Source organism: Palaemon carinicauda, chromosome 9 (genome assembly GCF_036898095.1).
Source record: "Palaemon carinicauda isolate YSFRI2023 chromosome 9, ASM3689809v2, whole genome shotgun sequence".
In the NCBI taxonomy this organism is placed as follows: domain Eukaryota; kingdom Metazoa; phylum Arthropoda; class Malacostraca; order Decapoda; family Palaemonidae; genus Palaemon; species Palaemon carinicauda.
In genome coordinates this window covers 134,176,599-134,203,387 of record NC_090733.1, presented here as the reverse complement: position 1 = coordinate 134,203,387, position 26,789 = coordinate 134,176,599, and the positions used below count along the sequence as shown (strand labels likewise).

General features: G+C 35.4%; 1 protein-coding gene across 3 annotated transcripts in view; it reads right to left on the bottom strand.

Annotated features, from left to right (window-relative positions):
* The window catches only part of LOC137647153 (C-type lectin domain family 4 member F-like), a 136,183-nt gene that overhangs the window by 17,832 nt on the left and 91,562 nt on the right, over nt 1–26,789 (bottom strand). For all 3 annotated transcript variants that reach the window (XM_068380428.1, XM_068380427.1, XM_068380429.1), the window contains exons 2-4: nt 4,367–4,502; nt 3,143–3,254; nt 554–694 (exon numbers count right to left, since the gene is read on the bottom strand). In XM_068380428.1, coding sequence (XP_068236529.1) covers nt 554–694; nt 3,143–3,254; nt 4,367–4,500 — 387 coding nt within the window. In that variant the 5' untranslated portion in view covers nt 4,501–4,502. The remainder of the gene's footprint in view (nt 1–553; nt 695–3,142; nt 3,255–4,366; nt 4,503–26,789) is intronic.

Sequence of the window (26,789 nt, the reverse complement as noted above, 5' to 3'; positions counted from 1 at the left end):
CTGTAGTGCAGAATTGTTAGCATTGCTGTACTGTATACACAACAAGGAAAATTAAATTCCTGCTACACTCATTAAAAATTTAGGGAAGTTATAAATGGCAGGAGAGGAAAGGAACTTATACTGAGTAAGGGAATTAATGACATGCCTTTGACTAAGATTGAAATTATTGTTAGAAAGCCCTAACAGTATTTCCATTTCAGATATATTGAAATTCATTTCTTATTCATACACAAGACAGTATTAACTATTTGAAATTGGGCATGAGCAGACTTGATCATTTGTCTTTTCTTTCCAGAATTATTTTGTTAGTTGCACATATTCCTTTCCTCCAATATGATAATATACAGTAATAGCCATTTGAAATACAAAAGGACATCCATTTAAATATTAAATGGAATGTACAAGAGATAAGTTATCTAAAGTTCCTACAAGTAACTAGGCATTGCCACCCAATACCCTCCTCTAATTTAGGTACCCAAGTAAGGTATCAAATACCAAATATTATAACTGACTTTCAGTTTTACTCTAACATTGATAATATATTTTAACTCACATTGAATGCATGTTTATTCAACTTCGCCTCAATCCTTTTGGATGATGTGGACAGGCGATCGAGCACGGAGTCAACGCCTTCAAGGTCTGTGTCGTGTCGACCAAGTTTATAGAAGATGTTGTTCAACTTCAGCTCATCTTCCTGCAAAAGATATTAGCATTAATTACTCTTTAAGATTTCTATCTAGTTGTCATGCCAATTTGAGATACAGGGAAATACAAAAATAGAAGGAAACTAAAAATATGTGATCAAGTGCAAGAATTTCAATACTCTGTATCATAAAAATTTCTACTCATGCTGAACAAAGAAGCCTTCTTGATCCTGGCAGTGTTGAGTCATTAAAACGTGATGAACTATTAAAACTTAAAAGGTATTCAATAACAGATGATCTGTTTGACAAGCACTCTTAAAAGCATTCAAGAACATGAACATTAAAGGCATTAGAATTTAAAACTATGCATCTGCCTAAATATACTTTGGCCTCAAGTATCAAGTGAGTTTGTTATGGCTCATTATAACATACGCGTTGATGCCCAGCTGGACTAAAAGTCAGCCATTTCCCAGTATAATGAAAATGTATTTTATGGTTAAGATGAGGCCATGAATAGATGAAGAACAACACAAGAATAATTCTGTTGCCAGTTTCTAGCTCATTAACGATGTGGGAGAGAGAGCTGTTAGGTCGGAAAGATAATGAGACTTATATATTTCAAAGGGTATCCTCATCATCACCTCTCCCATGCCTATTAATGCAAACGGCCTCGGTTAGATTTCGCGAGTCTTTATCTTGAGCTTTCAATTCAATACTTCTCCATTCATCATCTACTTCACGCTTCATAGTCCTCAGCCATGTAGGCCCGAGTCTTCCAACTCTTCTAGTGCTTTGTGGAGACCAGTTGAAAGTTTGGTGAATTAATCTCTCTAGGGAGTGCAAAGAGCATGGACAAAGGGTATACTATGAAAAATCTTGATCATTAGATTTTCATTTTAATTGTCTCATTAATGGGGAAAAAAATACAAGAATATGCTTAAGAGCAAATGTTTACAGTATGATAAATCTTTGGTAATGGTCTATCCCTCATCCAGTTTAAGAGGAGTTGGCGTTAAAAGTCAAACAAATCGAAAAGGAAAATAAATAATTGATATGAACCTTTTAATACTTTGATAAGCAAATTGAAATCAACCATTCAAAGTCTAAGTTGAGAGATCTGTCTTCTTAATCAGGCAATTGAAGCAATGAAAATTCAGAAGTTCAAACTTACGGCGAATATTTTTGTATTGAACAGGCTGACACGAGTCTTTATAGCTTATATATGACAGATCTATTGTAACGATGTTACTGATATTAAAATATTTCATATTTTTTCGTTACTTCTAATATATAGTTTATTTATTTCCTTATTTCCTTTCCTCACTGGGCTAATTATCTCTGTTGGAGCACTTGGGCTTATAGCATCCTGTTTTTTCTACTAGTGTTGTAGCTAGCTAATAATAAGGATAATATTTGTTTGGTTAACTTATTAAAGTACATGATATATTTTACATTCTTATTTTTTAATTTGAAAACCTATTTTATTTCTGCTTTGTTTTAAAAACAAACATCCTATTATTTATCTATAAATCCTTGTTATCTCTGAAGTTCTTGCATTAATTTCTTGCTTTTAGTCAAACAAATCAAGTTCCCAATCTGGAATTTCATGTGATTGCAGAATTCCACAGAATATTATCAAGTTGAAAGAAACCAGTCAGGCGTAAACATAAAATCTTAATTATTTTCTGACATGATTTCTCACTCACTCATGTTCAGTGGAAAAGGATTACATATGCTTTCATCATCATTTTCCAAATACTGTACCAATAATTTATTACTTTAGTATAGCATACTTTTAATTTGGAGAATCATAATATAAGTAATAACACAGAATATAAAAATGTTACTTAATCTTTTCTTGTATCAAATTCAGAGATATTGTCAAGATATTAGTTTTTGAAATCATTAATTTCAGTAAGTCATCATCATCATCTCCTACGCCTATTGACGCAAAGGGCCTCCTAGCATTATAACCTAAAAAAATGAGTGCTTATTAAAAGCTTTCTTTTCTGACAGTCTGTTGGATGGGAGTTCAAGACCAGCTTGAGATCGATAGTGTCTAGTAATGTCTGGAACCTCACCATCCTTGACAGCTAGGGATGGGGATTTGGGGAAGCCTATATGTCTACCTGCTGAGTCATCAGCAGCCATTTCCTGGCCCTCCCTGATGGAAAGGGGCCTTAGGCACTGATCATAATGTATATATGGTCAGTCTCTCGGCCAAGGTCATTGTCACTGTCCCTTACCTGTGCCATTCATGAGTGATCTTTAAACCTTATAGAAGACATTTTCATCTTAAGAGTTCTAAAGTATCCCTGTCCTTTGCAGTAGAATAAAGAGTTTGGTACTTCTCTTCAATGGCTATTGGTACTTAATTGCCTCTGGATATAAATAAAAAAAAGTGTCTCTCTCTCTCTCTCTCTACAAGTGATTTGATTCTTGTGAATCATATTTATTTCTTGACAAGAAAACGCAGGGCCCTCGTTGAAGGAACTTACCTTGATAGAACGTGTCACGTCGTTGAGTTTGATCATGAGGCCTTCCTGTCCTCTCCTCAGGTCTTCCATCATAGCAGGACCCTCTCGCAGATCACCACCCAGAGCCGAAGAGCTGTTTTTAAAGATAGTTAAATTTGAAAGTGAATATGAAACTGTTAAGTGTTACATAAGAAAAATTGATATTAATTAACCTTTCAATTGTTACGGAGCTCATTATATAATGTTACGATTTAAAATACTTGCCAAATAGTTCTGATATGCTTATTAAATTGTTAAATGTGAAATGATTTCATATTTAAACATATTTAACAGGCCTTGTGTTAGTTTGATAACATGAATGCTTCTTAAAAAAGTTTTGGTTGACAGTGCTTAAAAAAATAATTTGGCTTATGAAGTGCGTAAAAAATAATTCTGATTTATAAAACGAGTGAAACGGGGACTTGGTTTATAAAGTGCGTTAAACAGAAATTCACCCTCAATGGAAAGGAAGAATCTTAGAAACTGAAACAAAGCAATAGGTAAAAATCATGAATAAGTGATTAATAACCCATTATAAACCTTATCACATACTAACAATCATGATTAAAGGCATAAATGCAATCCAGTTAGCAAGATTTTACAAAAAGGGAAACAGGGAAATCTTATATATTGTGCTTGAATTATTTCATGGTTATCAACCCTATTATTACCAGGAAAAAAACTATGAAAAGCTTATTTAAATTATCCCATTATAGGAAAAGTGAATATGTGTGTTTGTGAGAAAAGGGTAAGATAAGCTGAGAGAGAGAGAGAGAGAGAGAGAGAGAGAGAGAGAGAGAGAGAGAGAGAGAGAGAGAGAGAGAGAGAGAGAGAGAGAGAGAGAGAGAGAGAGAGAGAGAGAAGGATAAGCTGAGAAAGAGTAGAATAAGCTGAGAAACAGTAAAATATGCTGAGAGAGAGAGAGAGAGAGAGAGATAAGCTGAGAGAGAGAAAGTAGGCTAAGCTGAGAAAGAAAAAAATAAGCTGAGAGAGAGAAAATAGGCTAAGCTGAGAAAGAAAAGAATAAGCTGAGAGAGAGAAAATAGGCTAAGCTGAGAAAGAATAGAATAAGCTGAGAGAGAGGGAGATTAGAATACGCTGTGAGAGAGAGGGAGAGTAGAATAAGCTGTGTGTGTGTGTGTGAGAGAGAGAGGTAGGTGATATATTATTGGTTACCTGATAAATAAATGTTTGCATTTTGCTTACCCAGTGGATAAAAAGTACTCTGCAGTGGACGAGAAGTCTCTGGGTTCCAGTCGTTCAACGAAAGCCGATCTGGGTCCACTTGACGTCACCTGACCCACCCACAAGGCCAAGAGGAGGGGGATCCAATGCAACATATCTGTAACAGGCAAATTGGTGAATTTTATGGGGTTTTGGTACATAGACTTTTTCCCCAAAGATTTTATTAATTTTTATCAATATCAGACTTTTTTGCTTTAAGTGGCATTTTTAAAGTTAGCCTGACGTAAAGTCATGACTTTTCAACTAATTGCTATTAGTTTAAGGTATTAGTGGACCAGAATAATCTATTACCTGTGAATAAAGGCAACCCCTTTGTTTACCTTAAATTTTGTTTTATATTTTTCAATGCAACTTAAAATATCTTCTTTACGACTTAAAGAGGCGCGCCTCATAGTAGCCTCTCATAGCGATAAGGTTTAAAGTTTAAAGGTAACTCATGAATGGCTTTAGCAAAGGACAGTGACATTGCCCTATCAAGCAGGACAATGCCCTAGAGACTAACCATATATATGATCAGCACCCAAGCCCCTCTCCATCCAAGCTAGGACCAAGGAGGGCCAGGCAATGGCTGCTGATGACTTAGCAGATACCTATATGCTCCCCTAAATTCCCCCATCCTTAGCTCACAAGGATGGTGAGGTTGCAGCGACCAAAGACACCTAGAGATAAGCGTGAACTTTCAGAAATACCCAGATATAAAAGTGTATGTATACAGGTAATGAGAAATGTATGAATATGTTCCATATATAATGACGGATGTTTTTATGGGGCAATATATATCTGGTGGAATGTTTCAGTAGTAATTCAAGATCTATGTTTTGATTTCTAATTGCTTCGATAGTGGATTTAGTAATTAACGTGGAATAAGCTGTATGATATTCTAAGCACCTACGACTGTATACGACAACCAGATCTTGTAGCTCCTGCAGTACGTAGTTTCCTTATGTGATAGGATCATAGGACCAATAAAACAGCCCTTAGTAGTAGTAGGTTGGCCAGGGCACCAGCCGCCAGTTGAGATACTACTGCTAGAGAGTTATGGGGTCCTTTGACTGGCCAGACAATACTACATTGGACCCTTCTCTCTGGTTACGGTTCTTTCCCTTTGCCTACACATACGCCGAATAGTCTGGCCTATTCTTTACAGATTCTTCTCTGTCCTCATACACCTGACAACACTGAGACTACCAAACAATTTTTCTTCACCCAAGGAGTTAACTACTGCAATGTAATTGTTCAGTGGCTACTTTCCTCTTCGTAAGGGTAGAAGAGACTCTTTGGCTTTGGTAAGCAGCTCTTCTAGGAGAAGGACACTCCAAAATCAAACCATTGTTCTCTAGTCTTGGGTAGTGCTATAGCCTCTGTACCATGGTCTTCCACTGTCTTGGGTTAGAGTTCTCTTGCTTGAGGGTACACTTTGGCACACTGTTCTATCTAGTTTTTCTTCCTCTTGTTTTGTTAAAGTTTTTATAGTTTATATAGGAAATATTTATTTTAATGTTGTTACTATTATTACTTTATTTTTCCTTGTTTCCTTTCCTCACTGGGGTATTTTCCCTGTTGGGGCCCCTGGGCTTATAGCATCCTGCTTTTCCAACTAGGGTTGTAGCTTAGCATTTAATAATAATAATAATAATAATAAGTAAATTGCTATCCACCATCAGCATATTACGTGATGGCAGAGGTATGCGACATAACTGTACATGGTTCATATCTTTCACACAAGAACATCCTGTTTATGCGCATTAATATGCCAAAGTATCGGATGGCACACACGATCAGCAGCTCTGGAATCCGATGATCTAATAGCTGATGGGAAGGTCATGGGTGCCAAGGGGCTGATTTTAAATGATGATTCTTCTTTTTTTTCTACTTCTACTTCTTCATCTACGTCTTCTACTTCTACTTCTTCTTCTACTTCTATTATCTTCTTCTTCTTATACTTCTATTTCTTCTATAATCTTCTTCTACTTCTTCTTCTTCTACTTCTTCTTTTTCTACTACATCTTCTTCTTTTTCTACTACATCTTCTACTTCTTCTTTTACTTCTGCTCCTTCTTCTTCTACTTCTATAATCTTCTTCTACTTCTTCTTCTTTTTTTTTCCTTCTTCTTCTTCTTCTTCTTCTTCTTCTTCTTCTTCTTCTTCTTCTTCTTCTTCTTCTTCTTCTTCTTCTTCTTCTTCTTCTTCGCGTTTTAATCAGTGCAGTAGATTCGCCTTTCTTTTTAACTCGTGTCAACATCAAAAACATAATTACCATATAAATAATAATTCGCACCAAAATAAAATAACAAGCGGAAGGAGGCGAACGTGTTGTGAACATGGAAATATTTATAATTCACAATCCAGTTAAACATGCATACATTCATACATACAAAAGAGAATATGTATGTAGATGCCTCCTCCTCCTCCTCCTCCTCCTCCTCCTCCTCCTCCTCCTCCTCCTCCTCCTCCTCCTCCTCCTCCTCCTCCTCCTCCTCCTCCTTCTTCTTCTTCTTCTTCTTCAAGCAGTGCAATATATTCGCCTTTCTTTTTAACTGTTAAATTCACTGTCTACTACTTCAGGCTTCACAGTCCTCAGCCATGTAGGCCTGGGTCTTCCAAGTCTTCTAGTGCCTTGTGGGGCCCAGTTGAAAGTTTAGTGAACAAATCTCTCTTTGGGGGAGTGCGAAAAGCATGCTCAAACCATCTCCATCTACCCCTCACCATGATCTCATCCACATATGACACTCGAGTAATCTCTCTTATAGTTTCAATCTAATTCTGTCCTGCCATTTAACTCCCAATATTCTTCTGAGGGTTTTGTTCTTAAATCTACTAAATCTGTTGGATTTCATAGCCATACCACGCCTCATATACATATATAATCTTTACCTTCAAAATTGAATCAGTAGAACTTCAAAAGTTTAAAGTTGGAGCAAATGTTTTTATGTTGACCAGGCGGACATGAGTCTTTTTATAGTTTATATATGACATATCTGTTTTAGACATTGTTAATAGTTTATATATGACATATCTGTTTTTGACGTTGTTAATAGTTTATATATGACATATCTGTTTTTGACGTTGTTAATAGTTTATATAGGACATGTGTTTTGACGCTGTTACTGTTTTTAGAATGATATATTGTTAATTTATTCTCTTCATTTATTTATTTCCTTATTTCCTTTCCTCACTGGGCTATTTTTCCCCGTTGGAGCCCTTGGGCTTATAGCATCTTGCTCTTCCAACTAGGGTTGTAGCTTGGCTAGTAATAATAATAATAATAATAATAATAATAATATTATTATTACTATCCAAGCTACAACCCTAGTCGGAAAAGCAAGATGCTATAAGCCCAGGGGCCCCAATTGGGAAAAATAGCCCAGTGAGGAAAGGAAATAAGGAAATAAATAAATGAAGAGAACATTCCTGAAGGCGATATTTAAATCCTAAAATCACAAAGACATAGAAAACGTAGTTTCCTGGTCACTCAAGCACATTCATCTTTCTCCCCTTTGCCAAAATAGTCGAAATTGCGTAGCAGTACACACAGTATCACTTACGTAAAAGAAACAGCGGATATTAACACTTTTGAAATTGGTGCATCCGAAGTAATATCTCTTCTGTTTACACTAATTAAGTCAATTGTTGATTAGAGACTAATTAGTTTTCTCTGAACTCGTCCTTCCTAAGATGTTTGCGTAATCGCTGCTATAATTTGTAAGATTTTCTTTTTTAATTATCAGAAATCAAATATTTTTCCTCTTTTCTCTTTTGTTTACTCTTAATTTAAAGTCGATTATTCATTTGAGACTAATTAGTTTTCTCTGAATTAATCTTTCCTTTTCTCAAGAAGTTTTCGTAATACATTAAAATCGTTGCGTATTATGATTATTATTATTATTATTATTATTATTATTATTATTATTATCATCATAATTACTCGCTGAGCTACAGTCCTAGTTGGTAAAGCAGGATGCTATAAGCCCAGGGGCCCCAACAGGGAAAATAGCCCAGTGAGTAAAGAGAAAAAGGAAAATAAAATATTTTAAGAACAGTAATAACATCAAAACAAATCTTTCACACATAAACTATAAAAAACTTAAAAAAATAACAAGAGAAATAAGAAAGAATAGTGCCCGAGTGTACCCTCAAGCAAGAGAACTCTACCCCCAGACAGTGGAAGACCATGGTACAGAAGCTATGGCACTACCCAAGACTAAAGAACAATGGTTTGATTACAGTGAAGTAACCACTATATGTCCTGGGGAAAGCCGAACAATCTATAGCCGTAGCTTGAGAATAAAGCATTGAGAAGGATTTAGCGAAAGATCTTCCTAATTGGGTAGTTGAATTCATTGAGGCCCTGTGCATCCCGTGGGTGCCAGAGGAATAAGAAAGTAAATTAAAATTGAATATGATCGTAAAGGTAATATATTTCCTACAGGAATAATTAAAAATTCATTATCAGTATAATTCAACAATTATAGTCCATTTCTTTTACCGAGTCATATTGGCACCGACTCGTAGCGGTGCCCTTTTAGCTCGGAAAAGTTTCCTGATCGTTGATTGGTTGCACAAGATAATCCAAACCAATCAGCGATCAGGAAATTTTTCCGAGCTAAAGGGGCACCGCTACGAGTCTGTGCAAATCTGCATCGCTAAAAGAAATGGAATATAGTTTGATACTTTTTTACTTTTTTTTTTTTACTTTGATGGCTGCTTTTCCGGTCCCATACAGCAGGGGAACCCCACTCACTACAGGACCTCCACTGTCGTTTTACCTTGTTCGTTCAGAGTATTTAACATTTCATATCATATATTGATCATTTACTGTTAAATCGTCACTGTCAAAAGACTCATGAAATAAGAAAGTCTTCAGTTTCCTCTTGAAACAGTGTTTTATCATCTCATTTCAGGAATGGAACTCGAACTGTAAAACTTAGTGAATTAGAGTTGAAAATATCTTTAAAAATATCATGAAGACAGACACGACATTTTTTTCAACGTTGTCTAAAGATGGCGGACAGAATGACGAGAAATCTTCCACAGATCTTAAAAGAGATACAGAAACTTCAATTTCAATTTAAAAACAACTTGACATTCTTATTTAAAAGAATGTCGATTACGAATCACATTTAAAATATAATTTAAAAAGGATTTTCCGTAAGAAAAATCATGAAATAACTTTGCATGATAATCAATGATAGTATTTCGCAGCATAATTCAATCATCTTCCATGAACATTTATCGAAGTACTTATTCTTAAATAAATAATTATAAATATGCTGGTTTTTGAAAGCTATCATTAAACCAACCAATACAGAGTTATAAAGAATAATCAAGAACATGGCATTACAAAGAATATATTTACGACCATGACCTCACTGACAGAATAAGCTGGCGTCACAACAGCAAAGGTCATCAACACGGCATGCCCTCATGCTGCGGTGAGTTCAAAAGTGAAAAAGATCATTGCTTTGGTCAGATTATACACGAAGCAGAAACAACTCGGTGACGTCAGGTGACGATGTGAGATAGCAAGACATAAATCCGACATTTTCTGCACAACTAGGGAATAATCTACCTAATCGGGCAGTTGAATTGGTGGGACTTTTAGAAGTTCAGAATTGCAACGAATGTTTTTTTTTTAAGTTGAACAGGCTGACACGAGTGTCCCTCCTATCTAATTTCAGAGTAGAATGGAATAAAAGTAAAGATTGAGAATCTCATTACGGTACTAATTTATTTAAGGCACAGGTAATATAAGCTTAATAACAATAATAAGAATAAGCTTAGAAGCTTTGCACCTATCTATAAAGTGATAAGAGTGCCCGCAAACTTATTTTGCGGAGTGAGCAATAAGGAACCAGGAACCTTCTTCTTCTTCTTCTTCTTCTTCTTATTATTATTATAACTATTACACGCTAAGCTACAACCCTAGTTGGAAAAGCAGGATGCTATAAGCCCAGGGGCCCCAACAGGGAAAAAAAGCCCAGTTAGGAAAGGAAAGTAGGAAAAATAAATTATTTTCAAAACAATAACATACAACCCGTTGGAAAAGCAGGATGCCATAAGCCCAGAGGGCCCCAACAGGGAAAATAGCCCAGTGAGGAAAGGAAATTAGGAAAAATAAATTATTTTCAGAACAATAACATTAAAATAAATATCTCCTATATAAACTATAAAAACTTTAACAAAACAAGAGAAAGAGAAACAAGATAGAATAGTGTGTCCAAGTGTACCCTCAAGCAAGAGAACTCTAATTCATGACAGTGGAAGACCATGGTACAGAAGCAATGGCACTACCCAAGACTAGAGAACAATGGTTTGATTTTTATATTCTAAGGGCTGCATAATTGCAAGAGGCCGGGCTTAGCCACACGGTCTAGGAAATCTATAACGACAGTTTATATATTACATATCTATTTTAACGTTGTTACTAATCTTAAGATATTTACCTCCGCCAACGAAGATGGATGGAGGTTATGTATTACCCCCTGCTTGTGTTTGTGTGTGTTTGTGAACAGCTTCCTGGCCACAATTTTAATTGTAAAGTAACGAAACTTGCAGGGATTAACTGTTATGTAAAAAGCTTGAAATGATTCAATTTTGGAAGGTCATGGTCAAGCAAAATGTCCAATTCACGTAATCAGCCATAAGTTTGGACATCGTTGTCAAAGACTTCAAACTTGGTTCATATTTGAGTGTGTGAAAATCCCCGCCAATTAATATATGTTAAGGTCAAAGGTCAAGGTCAAGCAAAAGGTTGAGAAATAAGCTGCCGCGGCGGAGGTCTGCGCTTTACTGAGTGCCCCTAAAGTTGAATTTCTTATTTCATTTCCTTACATGGATACTTTCCATATTGGGCCCCTAGGGTTTCTAGCATCCTGTATTCCAACTAGGGTTGTAGCTTAGCAAGTAATAATAATAATAATAATAATAATAATAATAATAATAATAATAATAATAATAATAAAAGATTGTTTGAGGAAGCACTGGAAATTCCAACTAGGGTTGTAGCTTAGCAAGTAGTAGTAGTAGTAGTAATAATAATAATAATAATAATAATAATAATAATAATAATAATAATAATAACAAAAAATTATTTGAGGACGCACTAGAAACTCAACTGTCGAAACAAACCCAGATAAAAAATAAATGAATCGAAAAAGAGGCTCAGCTCCTTTACCACATCCAAAAGAATGGCACGAATTGAATCACAGAAGGAATCTCCAATGGATAAAGGCTTACGCTGCTTGCTTGAATTCTGGCGAAAGGCGATATCCGTTTCGTAAACTATAGAGCAGGAATGCTTGCATCACGTTACGGTTGCCTGTCCTTCGCTATTGTTAGGGCAATCTGCTATTATCTGCCCCTCTTGTTATCCTATCCTGCACACCACATGCTTCCTTTGGGCTTGGTTATGAAGCCTTTCATGTGTGCTTTTATACCGCAAATTCAACATGGGACGTCCGACTTAAAATTCAGTTCAAGGTATGGACTTAGATTTTGATTCAGTTGAGAAGAACTTTTAATAACAACTGATTTTTTTCAGATCTTAGGAAATGTTTTTAAAAAAACCCAAGATCATTTTTGTAACTGAGAATTACAAACACACACACACACACACACACACACCAATTGCATGCGTTTCTAGCCCACTGTAAGACAAACGCCTCAGATAGTGCCATAGCCTCTGTACCATGGTCTTCCACTATCTTGGGTTAGAGTTCTCTTGCTTGAGGGTACACTTGGTCACACTATTCTATCTGATTTCTCTTCCCCATGTTTTGTTAAAGGTTTTATAGTTTACATAAAAGATATCTATTTTAATATTATTCTTAAATTATTCATTTTTTCCTTGTTTCCTTTCCTTACTGGGCTATTTTCCCTGTTGGAGCCCCTGGGCTTATATCATTCTGCTTTTCCAAATAGGGTTGTAGCTTAGCAATTAATAATAATAATAATAATAATAATAATAATAATAATAATAATATGTCAATCCATGTCTGGGGTTTGGCCAGTTTTCCTCACCATGCTGGACAGTGCAAATTGGTGACGGTGGTAGATAGTCTGATCGCTCACAGGAAACCAAGCTGGTATGGGTGACCCTGACTAGTACAGTTTTGTGCTGATCATGGCGATATAGCCTTTGAAAATAGGAAATATAAGATGAAGTTCTGACAAGCCCCTGTATCACAAAACTAGTCAGGTCTTAATATTATATTTCCTATATTCATTTTCCCTGTGGTTCTTTTGCATCTGAGCATCACGTTTCCCAGTGAATTTTTACGCACATATATATATATATATATATATATATATATATATATATATATATATATATATATATATATATATATATATATACACACATATATATACATATATAAATATATACATATATATATATATATATATACACATATATATATATATTATTATTATTATTATTACTATCCAAGCTACAACCCTAATTGGAAAAGCAAGATGCTATAAGCCCAGGGGCTCCAATAGGGAAAAATAGCCCAGTGAGGAAAGGAAATAAGGAAATAAATAACTGAAGAGAACAAATTAACAATAAATCATTCTAAAAAAAGTAACAACGTCATAACAGATATGTCATATACAAACTACTAACAACGTCAAAAACAAATATGTCATATATAAACTATAAAAAGACTCATGTCCGCCTGGTCAACAAAAAAGCATTTGCTCCCACTTTGAACTTTTGAAGTTCTACTGATTCAACAACCCGATTAGGAAGATCATTCCACAACTTGGTAACAGCTGGAATAAAACTTCTAGAGTACTGCATAGTATTGAGCCTCGTGATGGAGAAGGCCTGGCTATTAGAATTAACTGCCTGCCTAGTATTACGAACAGGATAGAATTGTCCAGGGAGATCTGAATGTAAAGGATGGTCAGAGTTATGAAAAATCTTATGCAACATGCATAATGAACTAATTGAACGACGGTGCCAGAGATTAATATCTAGATCAGGAATAAGAAATTTAATAGACCGTAAGTTTCTGTCCAACAAATTAAGATGAGAATCAGCAGCTGAAGACCAGACAGGAGAACAATACTCAAAACAAGGTAGAATAAAAGAATTAAAACACTTCTTCAGAATAGATTGATCACCAAATATCTTAAAAGACTTTCTCAATAAGCCAATTTTTTGTGCAATTGAAGAAGACACAGACCTTATATGTTTCTCAAAAGTAAATTTGCTATCGAGAAACACACCTAAAATTTTGAAAGAGTCATACAAATTTAAAGAAACATTATCAATACTGAGATCCGGATGTTGAGGAGCCACTGTCCTTGACCTACTTACAATCATACTTTGAGTTTTGTTAGGATTCAACTTCATACCCCATAACTTGCACCATGCACTAATTTTAGCTAAATCTCTATTAAGGGATTCACCAACCCCAGATCTACATTCAGGGGATGGAATTGATGCAAAGAGAGTAGCATCATCTGCATATGCAACAAGCTTATTTTCTAGGCCAAACCACATGTCATGTGTATATAGAATGAAAAGTAATGGGCCAAGAACACTACCCTGTGGAACACCGGATATCACATTCCTACACTCACTATGGTGCCCATCAACAACTACTCTTTGAGATCTACTACTTAAAAAATCAATAATAATGCTAAGAAACGACCCACCCACTCCCAACTGTTTCAGTTTGAAAACAAGGGCCTCATGATTAACACGGTCAAAGGCAGCACTAAAATCAAGGCCAATCATACGAACTTCCCGACCACAATCAAGGGATTTCTGTACTGCATTGGAGATTGTAAGAAGGGCATCACATGCTCCAAGGCCTTTACGAAAACCAAATTGCAAACTAGGGAATAGATGATTACCTTCAGCAAACCTATTAAGACGTTTTGCCAGAAGACGTTCAAAAACTTTAGATAATATGGGAGTTATGGAAATTGGGCGGTAATCAGAGGGACTTGAGCTACCACAAACACATTTACATAGAGGAGTAACATTACCAATTCTCCAACAAGTGCTAAAAGCTCCTCCTCTTGCTAACTTGCGCAAAATAACAGATAACTTTGGAGCTAAGAAATCTGCTGTCTTTATAAAAAACAAAGGAAAAATACCATTTGGGTCTACACCTCCATAAGCATCAAGGTCCATCAACAGAGCTTTAATCTCACGAGATCGAAAAGCTAAACTAGTTAGTTTAGCCTCAGGAAAACAGGAATGAGGAAGTTCAAGTTTTTCATTACTCTGTTTACTGTCAAAAACATCAGCCAAAAGGGTTGCCTTTTCCTTTGGACAGTGAGTGACTGAGCCATCTGGTTTAAGTAAAGGAGGAACTGTTGCATCTACACCAAAGAGTGCAGATTTAAGGGTAGACCACCATTTATGTTCCTGAGTTGTACCAGAAAGTGTTTCTTTTATGATTAAATTGTACTCCTTTTCAGTTGAGGCATAAACTCTCTGAGCAAAAGCTCGAAGCTGAGTATAGTTGTTCCAGGTCAAATCTGATCTGTTACCCTTCCAAAGGTGATAGGCCTCCTGCTTCTCCAAATAAGCACGTCTACAATCATCATTGAACCACGGTTTGTCCTTCATTCGGTACCTTAGCACACGAGAAGGGATACGCCTATCAATTATGTTGACTAGATTCTCATTCAAAGAGACAACAGGATCTACACTATTATATAATTGTGACCAATTCAAGGACAAAAGATCATGCAAAATCCCATTCCAGTCTGCTTGGGATTTCATATAAATTTTACAGGAATATGATATATCAGGGACAGGCTGCTCAGTCTTCACTAATAATGAAATCAAGGCATGATCAGAAGTCCCGACTGGAGAACCAACCTTACTAGTTATAACGCCAGGGGAGTCAGTGTATACGAGGTCCAAGCAATTACCAGACCTGTGAGTAGCTTCGTTTATGATTTGCTCACAGCCTGATTCAGAGGCAAAGTCTAAAGCTCTTAAGCCATGGCGATCGGTAGGAGAGATAGAACTTAACCACTCCCTATGGTGAGCATTAAAATCACCAACAAAGACAAAAGAAGCCTTTCTATCATCTTCTTGTATCTTAGCCATAATGGTAAGAAGACAATCGAAGATAGAATCATCCATGTCTGGATTCCGGTAGATCGAACACAAATAAAAGTTGTTATGCCTGCCACAAACTTTTATTACCTGAATCTCATGACATCCACATTGATAGCAGGACTTATGAGAAGCAGGGTATATGTATATATATATATATTACATATATATACATATATATATATATATATATATATATATATATATATATATGTATATATATATATATATTACATATATATACATATATATATATATATATATATATATATATATATATATATATATATATATATATACGTTCATATAAAACTAGTTTGTATATAATTACAAGAAGATATTTCGATAAAAATACCTCTTTATGTCATCACAGTCCACCCAATCTAAATTCCACTAAATTCTTCTAAGAGGAACAGACACCACATTGACGTAAGCGACATGAATCAAGAGGATGATCAGGCTAATCATTAAAGTCATCAGCTATTGCAGATAATAGCAACAGATAATCTGTAGACTCTATGAACAATCACGCAGCTAGACAGACCACCAGCCTTGAATGCAAGACTTGCCAACACCTATGAATATTATTTCACCATTTCGTAACTAGTTAGGCGGTATTCGGCTAATCGTTGGTTTAAAGGTTTAAAGGCCGCTCGTGAATAGCAGAGGCAAGGGATAGAGACACTGGCTTATCAAAAATATTATTATTATTAAAATTATAATTTTTATCCTTTTGAAAACTATCAAAATCGTCGGTTTAAAGGTATAAAGGCCGCTCGTGAATAACAGAGGCAAGGGATAGTGACATTGGCCCAATCAAAATTAATATTATCATAGCTGAAAATTTTTATCATTTTTAAAACCATCAAAATCGGCGGTTTAAAGGATTAAAAGTCACTCATGAATGGCAGAGGCAAGGGACAGTGACATTGCCCTATGAAAAGTAATATTATTATTAAAGTTATAATTTTTATCCTTTTTTAAAACTATCAAAATTATCATCATTAGAGAACTGATTGATTAGATTAACAGCTATGAATGGCAATTGCTTTGAATCACAACAGCTGTTTAACAATGCATGACTGACATAATGTGTGAATGATAATCGAAAATACTTTTGATTTACAATTTTTTTATGTTGTTAATTTGGAGCCAACAAGTGATCTGATTAGTATATCTAATCCACGAATGAGTAACTGGAACAGACAATCCTTATATAAAACTTTTTCTTAATCTAAATGCACATACGAGTCACTAATTTCTATGAACTGGTAATGATTTTATATATTTGAGTCTAATATATATATATATATATATATATATATATATATATATATATATATATATATATATATATATATATATAAGTAGAAATAACCCAGTGAGGAAAGCAAATGAGGAAATAAATAAACTACAATAGAAATAATGAACATTTAGAATTTAGAATAATAAGATATTTTAAGAACAGTAACCACATTGAAATAGATCTATATATATATATATATATATATATATATATATATATATATATATATATATATATATATATATATATATATATATATATATAAGATCTATTTCAATGTGGTTACTGTTCTTAAAATATCTTATTACTCTAAATTCTAAATGTTCATTATTTCTATTGTAGTTTATTTATTTCCTCATTTGCTTTCCTCACTGGGCTATTTTTACCTGTTGGAGCCCTTGAGCTTTTAGCATCCTGCTTTTCCAACTAGAGTTGTAGCTTAGGTAATAGTAATAATAATAATAATAATAATAATAATAATAATAACAATAACTAGAGGGGCACTCAGTAGAGCGCAGACCTCCGCATGGCAGCTTATTTTCAACCTATTGCTCGACGTTGACCTTTGACCTTAACATGTATTAATTGGCGTGGATTTTCAACTCTCAAATATGAACCAAGTTTGAAGTCTCTGTGACAACGATGTCCAAACTTAAGGCTGATTACGTGAATTGGACATTTTGCTTGACTCTGACCTTGACCTTCGACCTTCCAAAATTTAATAATTTCCAGCGTTTTACATAAGTTAATCCCTGCAAGTTTAATTACCCTACGATTAAAGTTGGGTCCAGGAAGCTGTACACAAACAAATACACACACAAACAGGGGGCGAAAACATAACCTTCTTCCAACTTCGTTGGCGGAGGTAATAATAATAATAATAATAATAATAATAACAATAATAATAACAACAATACCAAAATTTAAAAGCACAAAAATAACCTAAAAGTATTCAAAGCATCTAAGTAATAAAGCTAAACAGACTCGTAATGCAGCTTATGATAAACCTCCTTGAGATATGAAAAACTGACGTCGAGAGAAGCGAGACTAATTTCAGGATATCATCTAGACATTCGACAGGTCCCTCTGGCCACGTCCTTATAAAGAGGTCGCAAATGAAGATGAATAGACCGCGTGAATGCTAACAGAGAGGACTAGAGGTCGAGTTATCTGGATTACATCGCCTTGTATATATCTGAGAGAGAGAGAGAGAGAGAGAGAGAGAGAGAGAGAGAGAGAGAGAGAGAGAGAGAGAGAGAGAGAGAGATTAGCCTTTTGGAATGGTTGGAAATGTAAGGTCTGTAAGAGAGAGAGAGAGAGAGAGAGAGAGAGAGAGAGAGAGAGAGAGAGAGAGAGAGAGAGAGAGAGAGAGAGAGAGAGAGAGAATTTCAGCCTTCTGGAAGGGTTGGAAATGTTTTAAAGCCTGTACGTTGAATACATGTTGTTTTGTAGCCAGTGATTTTAACCTTCTGAAACCGTTATAAACATTGTAGAGAGAGAGAGAGAGAGAGAGAGAGAGAGAGAGAGAGAGAGAGAGAGAGAGAGAGAGAGAGAGCTCTTCTAGCGGCCCACATCTTTGTTATAACTCTTACATAAAATCAAGTGTATCTTCTCACGCCTTACTGAAATTCTCCGATTAGCAAAATCTAAGGTTATCCAATCACTCCATCTTTAGCTGCAAAACCTAAAGATTTTAAACACTTATTTTCATCTCCCAGTCTCTTTGCGACACGTTACTCGATTCAAATTATTATTAAATGCTAAGCTACAACACTAGTTAGAAAAGCAGGATGCTGCCCAGGGGCCCTAACAGGGAACATAGCCCAGTGAAGAAAGGAAATAAAGGAAAATAAAAAATATTTTAAGTATAGTAACAACATCAAAATAAATAGTTCCTATTAAAACTATAAAAAATTTAACAAACGAGATAGAAGTGTGCCCGAGTGTACCCTCAAGCAAGAGAACTCTAACTTTATAGCAGTTTTATTGGCCTTGGTATGACAATCTCTAAGTTGGTTCTGTTTCTAACACAAAGCATATCACGTCTCGGTCCTAAGCAGCTCAATTTGATTTAGAATAACTTTGAAAAAATACTGCCATGTTTTCGTTTCAAGCTCATTGTTAACGAATCCAGGCTATTCTGCAGATCGTACGACCATAGAGACTTTCTATTTTGTGTTAATTATTAAATGTGTTACGGATCATTGTTCGCAACTGAGTGTCTCTCTTCCTTAATCAGTTTCTTGCCACGTTCTGTCACTCTTGATACTGGTCTTCAGTATTGCTTGTAACTTCTTCCTTTGTATACTAATTCCTTAGAGGTCCTACAAGAGGGGGGGGGGGTTGCTATGCATTGAAAGACAGGGTAAGGATATAAGGATATTGTGGAAATTCCCTAGAGGTCCTAAGGAGGGGGGGGGGGTTACTATGCATTGGAAGACAGGGTAAAGATATAAAGATATTGTGAAAATCTGAATAATGTCGCTACTGATCTGTCTTTAGGTCATATTCTTAAAAAAAATTCTTGAAAATTTGGAGTAAAAACAGTAACAATCCTGGAATAAATGTTGCCAGGCATTTACCGTTTTAAAACCGGATATATTGACGTAAAGGAGTGATATTAAGGTCACCCACCCGTAAAAGATAATAACAAAGTAGTGTAAAATTACGGTCGCCTTTATTTTACTGAAATACAGCTGAGAAGCGTATATTTTTTACGGAGAATTTCCGGTTAAAATTACAGTTTTTTAAGTGTAACAAGATAATAACAAAGTAGGGTAAAAATTACGGTCGCCTGTATTTTACTGTAATACGGCTGAGAACAGTATATATTTTTTACGGAGAATTTCCGATTAAAATTACGGTTTCTTTAGGTGTAGCAGGACGTAATTACTTAAAAACAGAATATACTAAAAAAAATCTGAATAATTTAAAGTGAGCTTAATCAAGAAATCATAAATAACTTCAAAATAACGCAAATAATAATTTTCTTATTCGAGTGTAAGAGGAATAAAAAAATTGCAATTTCTATTGCTATTTCGAGCCACTCAACAGCTCTTATTATTTTTTCTATGTTAATTACAGTTCTTTATGGATTTTTGTACTGTTCTCTTATTATTATTATTATTATTATTATTATTATTATTATTATTATTATTATTATTTGCTAAGTTACATCCCTAGTTGGAAAAGCAGGATGCTATAAGCCCAGGGGCTCCAACAGGGAAAATAGCCCACTGAGGAATGGAAACATGGGAAGATAAAATATTTGAAGAACAGTAACATCAAAATAAATAATTCTTAAATAATTCTTATATAATTTCGAGAGTATTCAATACCCAACAATCACTTACTTAGCTTTTCTATATTTATTTGTCGTCAGCTAATTCTAAGCTGCCGCTATAGAGAACATGCACACGTATGAATAGCAAATATAGTTTCGTAACTTATTCAAAATACCTGATAAGAAACGTTATTGTTGGAAATATATTTTCAAACAATGGACTATACTACAGTTTTGTATAATATGGCTTTTATAATTCCTGCATGATAATCTTGATAGTACATTCTATCATAATTATTCCATATAATTCAATCAATAATTGTAAATTGTATTTTACGGGTTGTGGTGGCCGATGTGGTAACGTCCCTGACTCGTGAATGCTAGACTGTGGTTCGAGTCCCGCTCAAACTCATTAGTTTCTTCAGTCGCTACAACCTTACCATCCTTGTGATCTAAGGATGGAGGGTTTGGGGGAGCCTATAAATCTATCTGCTAAGTCATCAGCAGCCATTACCTGGCCCTCCTCGGTCCTAGCTTGGGTGGAGAGGGGGCTTGGGCGCTGATCATAATATGGTCAGTCTCTAATGCACTGTCCTGCTTGATAGGGCAATGTCACTGTCCCTTGCCTCTGCCATTCATGAGCGGCCTTTAAACCTTACTATAGGTCATGATAGCGATGACGTCACTGGCATTGTTGACATGAGATATGCAGGGGTTGCCAGTTGTCACCATGTGACACATTACCCCGTCACTTACAACCGACGTATGAAGATCTAATTTCCAACGAGAGTTTCATTTCATGAAAGAAAACCTTTTTTTTCATGAAATTCAATCTGATTTCACATAAGAATGGGTTTATAGAATGCTTGAAATATTAACAAGTAGACTGGTTATGAACTAAGATTAAATTATTATTATTATTATTATCATTATTATTATTATTATTATTATTATTATTATTATTATTATTATTATTATCATTCATGTGGATGAGATCATGGTGAGGTTTAGATGGAGATGGTTTGGGCATGCTCTTCGCACTCCCCAAGAGAGATTAGTGCACCAAATGTTTAACTGGGCTCCACAAGGCACTAGAAGAGTTGGAAGACCCAGGCTTACGTGGCTGAGAACTATGAAGCGCGAAGTAGGAGATGATGAATGGAGAAGTATTGAATTAAAAGCTCAAGATAGAGATGACTGGCGAAATCTAACTGAGGCCCTTTGCGTCAATAGGCGTAGGAGATGATGATGATGATTACAAGCTAAGCTATAACCCTAGTTGGAAAAGCAGGATGCTATAAGACAAGGGGTCCAATAGAGAAAAAAGAGCCCAGTGAGGAACGGAAACAAGGACCTTTGACCTTAACATGTATTAGTTGGCGTGAATTTTCATACACTCAAATATTAACTAAGTTTGAAGTCTTTGTGACAACGATGTCCAAACTTATGGCTGATTACGTGAATTGGACATTTTGCTTGACCGTGACCTTGATCTTTGACCTTGACCTTCCAAAATATAATTATTTCCAGCTTTTTCCACAAGTTAATCCCTACATGTTTCATTATTCTACGATTAAAATTGTGGCCAGGAAGCTCTACACAAACAAAGACACACACACACAAACAGGGGGTATAACATAACCTCCTTCCAACTTCATTGAGGTAATTATAAAAATCTTGCAAAATCGAATTCGAAAAAAAATATAAACTGTTTTTAGAATATAAAAAAAATAATTACGGAGAAAAAACAGTTTTTGGTATTTAACTAAAATTATCACAGTGAAAAAAACTATTTTTGAAACGCGAAAGGAATCTCTACGCAAATGTGCAACCGTGAATATGTTTTCGCATAAAGAAGAGAAACAGTTTAGCTGAATACCAGACAAGGATAATAGCATATTTAGAATACGAGTAAAGTGGTGCTTACATCTTAAAGCGAAACTAGCTATTATATAAGAGAGTTTTTAAGTTGCCAAGTCTCATATTTTAGAACTTAAAACAGTTCTGTTAATATTGAGAAAGGCTTGAGTATGAAATTTCATCCGATCTATTTTCAAAAGTTCAAAGTTGGAGCAAATGTTTTTATGTTGACCAGGCTGACATGAGTCTTTTTATAGTTTATATATGGCATATCTGTTTTTGACGTTGTTACTTTTTTTAGAATGATTTATTGTTAATTTATTCTCATCGTTTATTTATTTCCTTATTTCCTTTCCTCACTGGGCTATTTTTCCCTATTGGAGCCCTTGGGCTTATGCATCTTGCTTTTCCAACTGGGGTTGTAGCTTGGCTAATAATAATAATAATAATAATAATAATAATAATAATAATAATAATATCTCTCTCTCTCTCTCTCTCTCTCTCTCTCTCTCTCTCTCTGTATATATATATATATATATATATATATATATATATAAAGAAGTACTTAAAAACAGAATAAACAGAATAAACATAATAAGAATAAGGAGAAAGAAGAAGAATAAGAAGAGAATGAACTGTATTCGTGTGGCCAATGGTACTGCGTTTACAAATCTCATTTCAACAACACGGCTGTAGTTGAAAAGGATATTTTGAGTCTTCAAGATATAGATTGTATCTTCTCTCTCGTTTGCTCACTTCCTGTTCTATTTCTTTTTATTTCTTTTGTGGTGTTCGACATTAATGCATGAGCTTTAAATAGCATATAAAAGAAGGCTCTTTTAGTATGTATACGTATATGTATATGTATATGTATATGTACAGTATATATATATATATATATATATATATATATATATATATATATGTACAGTATATATATATATATATATATATATATATATATATATATGTATATTTATACACAGTATATCATCATTATAATCATCCATAGCTAGTCTATTGCAGGACAAAGGCCTCAGGATCAGACATGTTCTTCCACTCCCGTCTGTTTATGGTCTTTCTACGCCAGTCTATACTCGCAAATTTTCTTAGTTTGTCAATCCATCGTCTTATCTACAGTGTATCTACCTATCTATTAGTCTATCTTTCTATACATACATACACACACATATATATATATAATATATATAATATATATATATATATATATATATATATAATATATAATATATATATATATATATATATATATATATATATATATATAATATACTACAACTATTGCAACCACTTCTAGTCCACTGCAGGACAAAGGCCTCAGACATATCCTTACTTGTGTCTGGTGGACGTCCAGTTTTCATCACCAACCTAGCCTAGTGAGTAAGTAAAATAAAGAAACAGTACTATAGTCAATTTCTTTTAGCGAGGCAGATTTGCACCGACTCGCAGCGGTGCCCTTTTAGCTCGGAAGAGTTTCCTGATCGCTGATTGGTTGGACGAGATAATTCTAACCAATCAGCGATCAGGAAACTTTTCAGAGCTAAAAGGCCACAGCTGCGAGTCGATGCAAATCTGCCTCGCTAAAAGAAATGGACTATAGTATATGGATAATACGGTTGCATACCTCACGTACAAATACCTCCATATGCAAACAATTATAGACACAAGAACTCCCTCGATAAATATTGGAACTTCTGGAGATCAAACTTGCTGCGAATGTTTTTTTTTTATGTTTTATACTTTTCTCTGTTGGAGCCTTTGGGCTTATAGCATCTCGCTTTTCCAACTAGGGTTTGTAGCTTAGCTGCTAATAGTAATAGTAATATTAACAGGCTGACATAAGTCTCTCTTCATAGTTTATATAAGACAATATATTTTAACGTTGTTACTGATCTCAAGATAGATATATTTCTTATTCATTATTTCACATATAGGTTATTTATTTCCTCATTTCCTTTCCTCACTGGGCTATTTTTTCCTTCTGAGGCCCTTGGGATTTATCTATTTCCTTATTTTCTTTCCTCACTGGGCTTTTTTTCCTTCTGGGAGCCCTTGGGCTTTATTTAATTCATTATTTCCTTTCCTCACTTGGCTACTTTTCCCTCTGGAAGCCCTTAGGCTTTATTTAATTCCTTATTTCCTTTCCTCACTGGGCTATTTTTCCCTCACTCGGCTATTTTCCCTGTCGAAGCCCTTGGGTTTGTAGTATAATGCTTTTTCAACTAGGGTTATAGCTTAGCTAATAATAATAATAATAATAATAATAATAATAATAATAATAATAATTATAATAAAATGTCGCATTGCCTTTCCCAGTCTGTAGCTACGAAACTGCTTTCGTTACTTTTAACAGAGCTCTCCTAGTTGAAGAGACACCGTTGCGCGCATCATTTATCTTGATTTGGTACTGCAACATCTTGCAATAACTTGCCACAAAGCCTTCACGAGTCTTTCAAGTCGCCGCGCGCTCTGTCCCTTGGGGTTCAACACTGGGTTCTTGAAATCCCTTCTACACATTCGCACGCTGTTTCTACTAATGACAGATTTATACAGATTTCACAATGCGCTGCTCGCTCTGTCCCTTGGTATTCAACGCTGGGTTCTTGAAATCCCTTCTGTAAGCTACCGAGCTGTTCTGTTAATGACAGTTTTATACAGATTTCACAATGCGCTGGTGTTAATTAGTGCTGTTTCAGCTGGGCGTTCTGACAACAGACGGGCACAAAATTTAGATTTCATAAAGTTAAGGCATAGTTCTTCCTCTTCTTTGTCTGCATCTTTTCCCACTTTGATGTGGGGTCGATGTTTCTGGCCAGCGTTCTCCATCTACCTCTGTCTAACACTTCATCACCGGTTAATCCCTTTGATCGAAGGTCATCCTTAATACAGTCCATCCATCTTCGATTTGGTCTCCCTCTCCTTCTCGTTCCCTGTACCTCTATTTCCATCACTCTCCTCCCTCTTCTCAGGACATGACCATACCACCTCAGTCTACTATTCTTAAAAGTAAATTTTAATGTCCCAAAAGTAATAAAATGGTGTTCTTGATTATGGCGAATTTCAACATCCCAAAAATAAGAATCCCTTAATACTCGTACTCAATTCCTACCCAAAGCAAATATTGCCTTAACTTGCTTGCGTAAGGCACCGTTTATAATAACGCAATGCGAACCTTTTGGTTACACCATCCAAGTTGAAGACTTAAGTGAACTAAACTGCGTATTTTAATAATTGCTAAAGCGATAGATCTTCCTGTTGATAGATCGAGGGATGTAATTTAGAGAAATTTGGTCCCTTGTACATTTGGCTTCATTATCAGACTTATTTTTACCTCCGCTAGCGAAGTTGGGAGGAGGTTATGTTTTCACCCCTGTTTATCTGTGAAATACTTCCTGGCCACAATTTTACCCAGAGTAGTGACACTTTCAAGGAATAATTGTTATGTTGAGACCTGGAAGTGATTTAATTATGAATATGGAAGGTCAAAGGTCAAGATCGAGCAAAAGGTCGTTTTTTGTGTGAACAACTTTCTGGCCACAATTTTACTCAGAGTAGTGACACTTCCAAGGATTAATTGTGATGTTGAGACGTGGAAGTGATTCAACTTTGAAAGTCCTAGGTCAAAGGTCAAGGTCAAGATCGAGCAAAAGGTCGTTTTTTGTGTGAACAACTTTCTGGCCACAATTTTACTCAGAGTAGTGACACTTCCAAGGATTAATTGTGATGTTGAGACGTGGAAGTGATTCAACTTTGAAAGTCCTAGGTCAAAGGTCAAGGTCAAGATCGAGCAAAAGGTCGTTTTTTGTGTGAACAACTTTCTGGCCACAATTTTACTCAGAGTAGTGACACTTCCAAGGATTAATTGTGATGTTGAGACGTGGAAGTGATTCAACTTTGAAAGTCCTAGGTCAAAGGTCAAGGTCAAGATCGAGCAAAAGGTCGTTTTTTGTGTGAACAACTTTCTGGCCACAATTTTACTCAGAGTAGTGACACTTCCAAGGATTAATTGTGATGTTGAGACGTGGAAGTGATTCAACTTTGAAAGTCCTAGGTCAAAGGTCAAGGTCAAGATCGAGCAAAAGGTCGTTTTTTGTGTGAACAACTTTCTGGCCACAATTTTACTCAGAGTAGTGACACTTCCAAGGATTAATTGTGATGTTGAGACGTGGAAGTGATTCAACTTTGAAAGTCCTAGGTCAAAGGTCAAGGTCAAGATCGAGCAAAAGGTCGTTTTTTGTGTGAACAACTTTCTGGCCACAATTTTACTCAGAGTAGTGACACTTCCAAGGATTAATTGTGATGTTGAGACGTGGAAGTGATTCAACTTTGAAAGTCCTAGGTCAAAGGTCAAGGTCAAGATCGAGCAAAAGGTCGTTTTTTGTGTGAACAACTTTCTGGCCACAATTTTACTCAGAGTAGTGACACTTCCAAGGATTAATTGTGATGTTGAGACGTGGAAGTGATTCAACTTTGAAAGTCCTAGGTCAAAGGTCAAGGTCAAGATCGAGCAAAAGGTCGTTTTTTGTGTGAACAACTTTCTGGCCACAATTTTACTCAGAGTAGTGACACTTCCAAGGATTAATTGTGATGTTGAGACGTGGAAGTGATTCAACTTTGAAAGTCCTAGGTCAAAGGTCAAGGTCAAGATCGAGCAAAAGGTCGTTTTTTGTGTGAACAACTTTCTGGCCACAATTTTACTCAGAGTAGTGACACTTCCAAGGATTAATTGTGATGTTGAGACGTGGAAGTGATTCAACTTTGAAAGTCCTAGGTCAAAGGTCAAGGTCAAGATCGAGCAAAAGGTCGTTTTTTGTGTGAACAACTT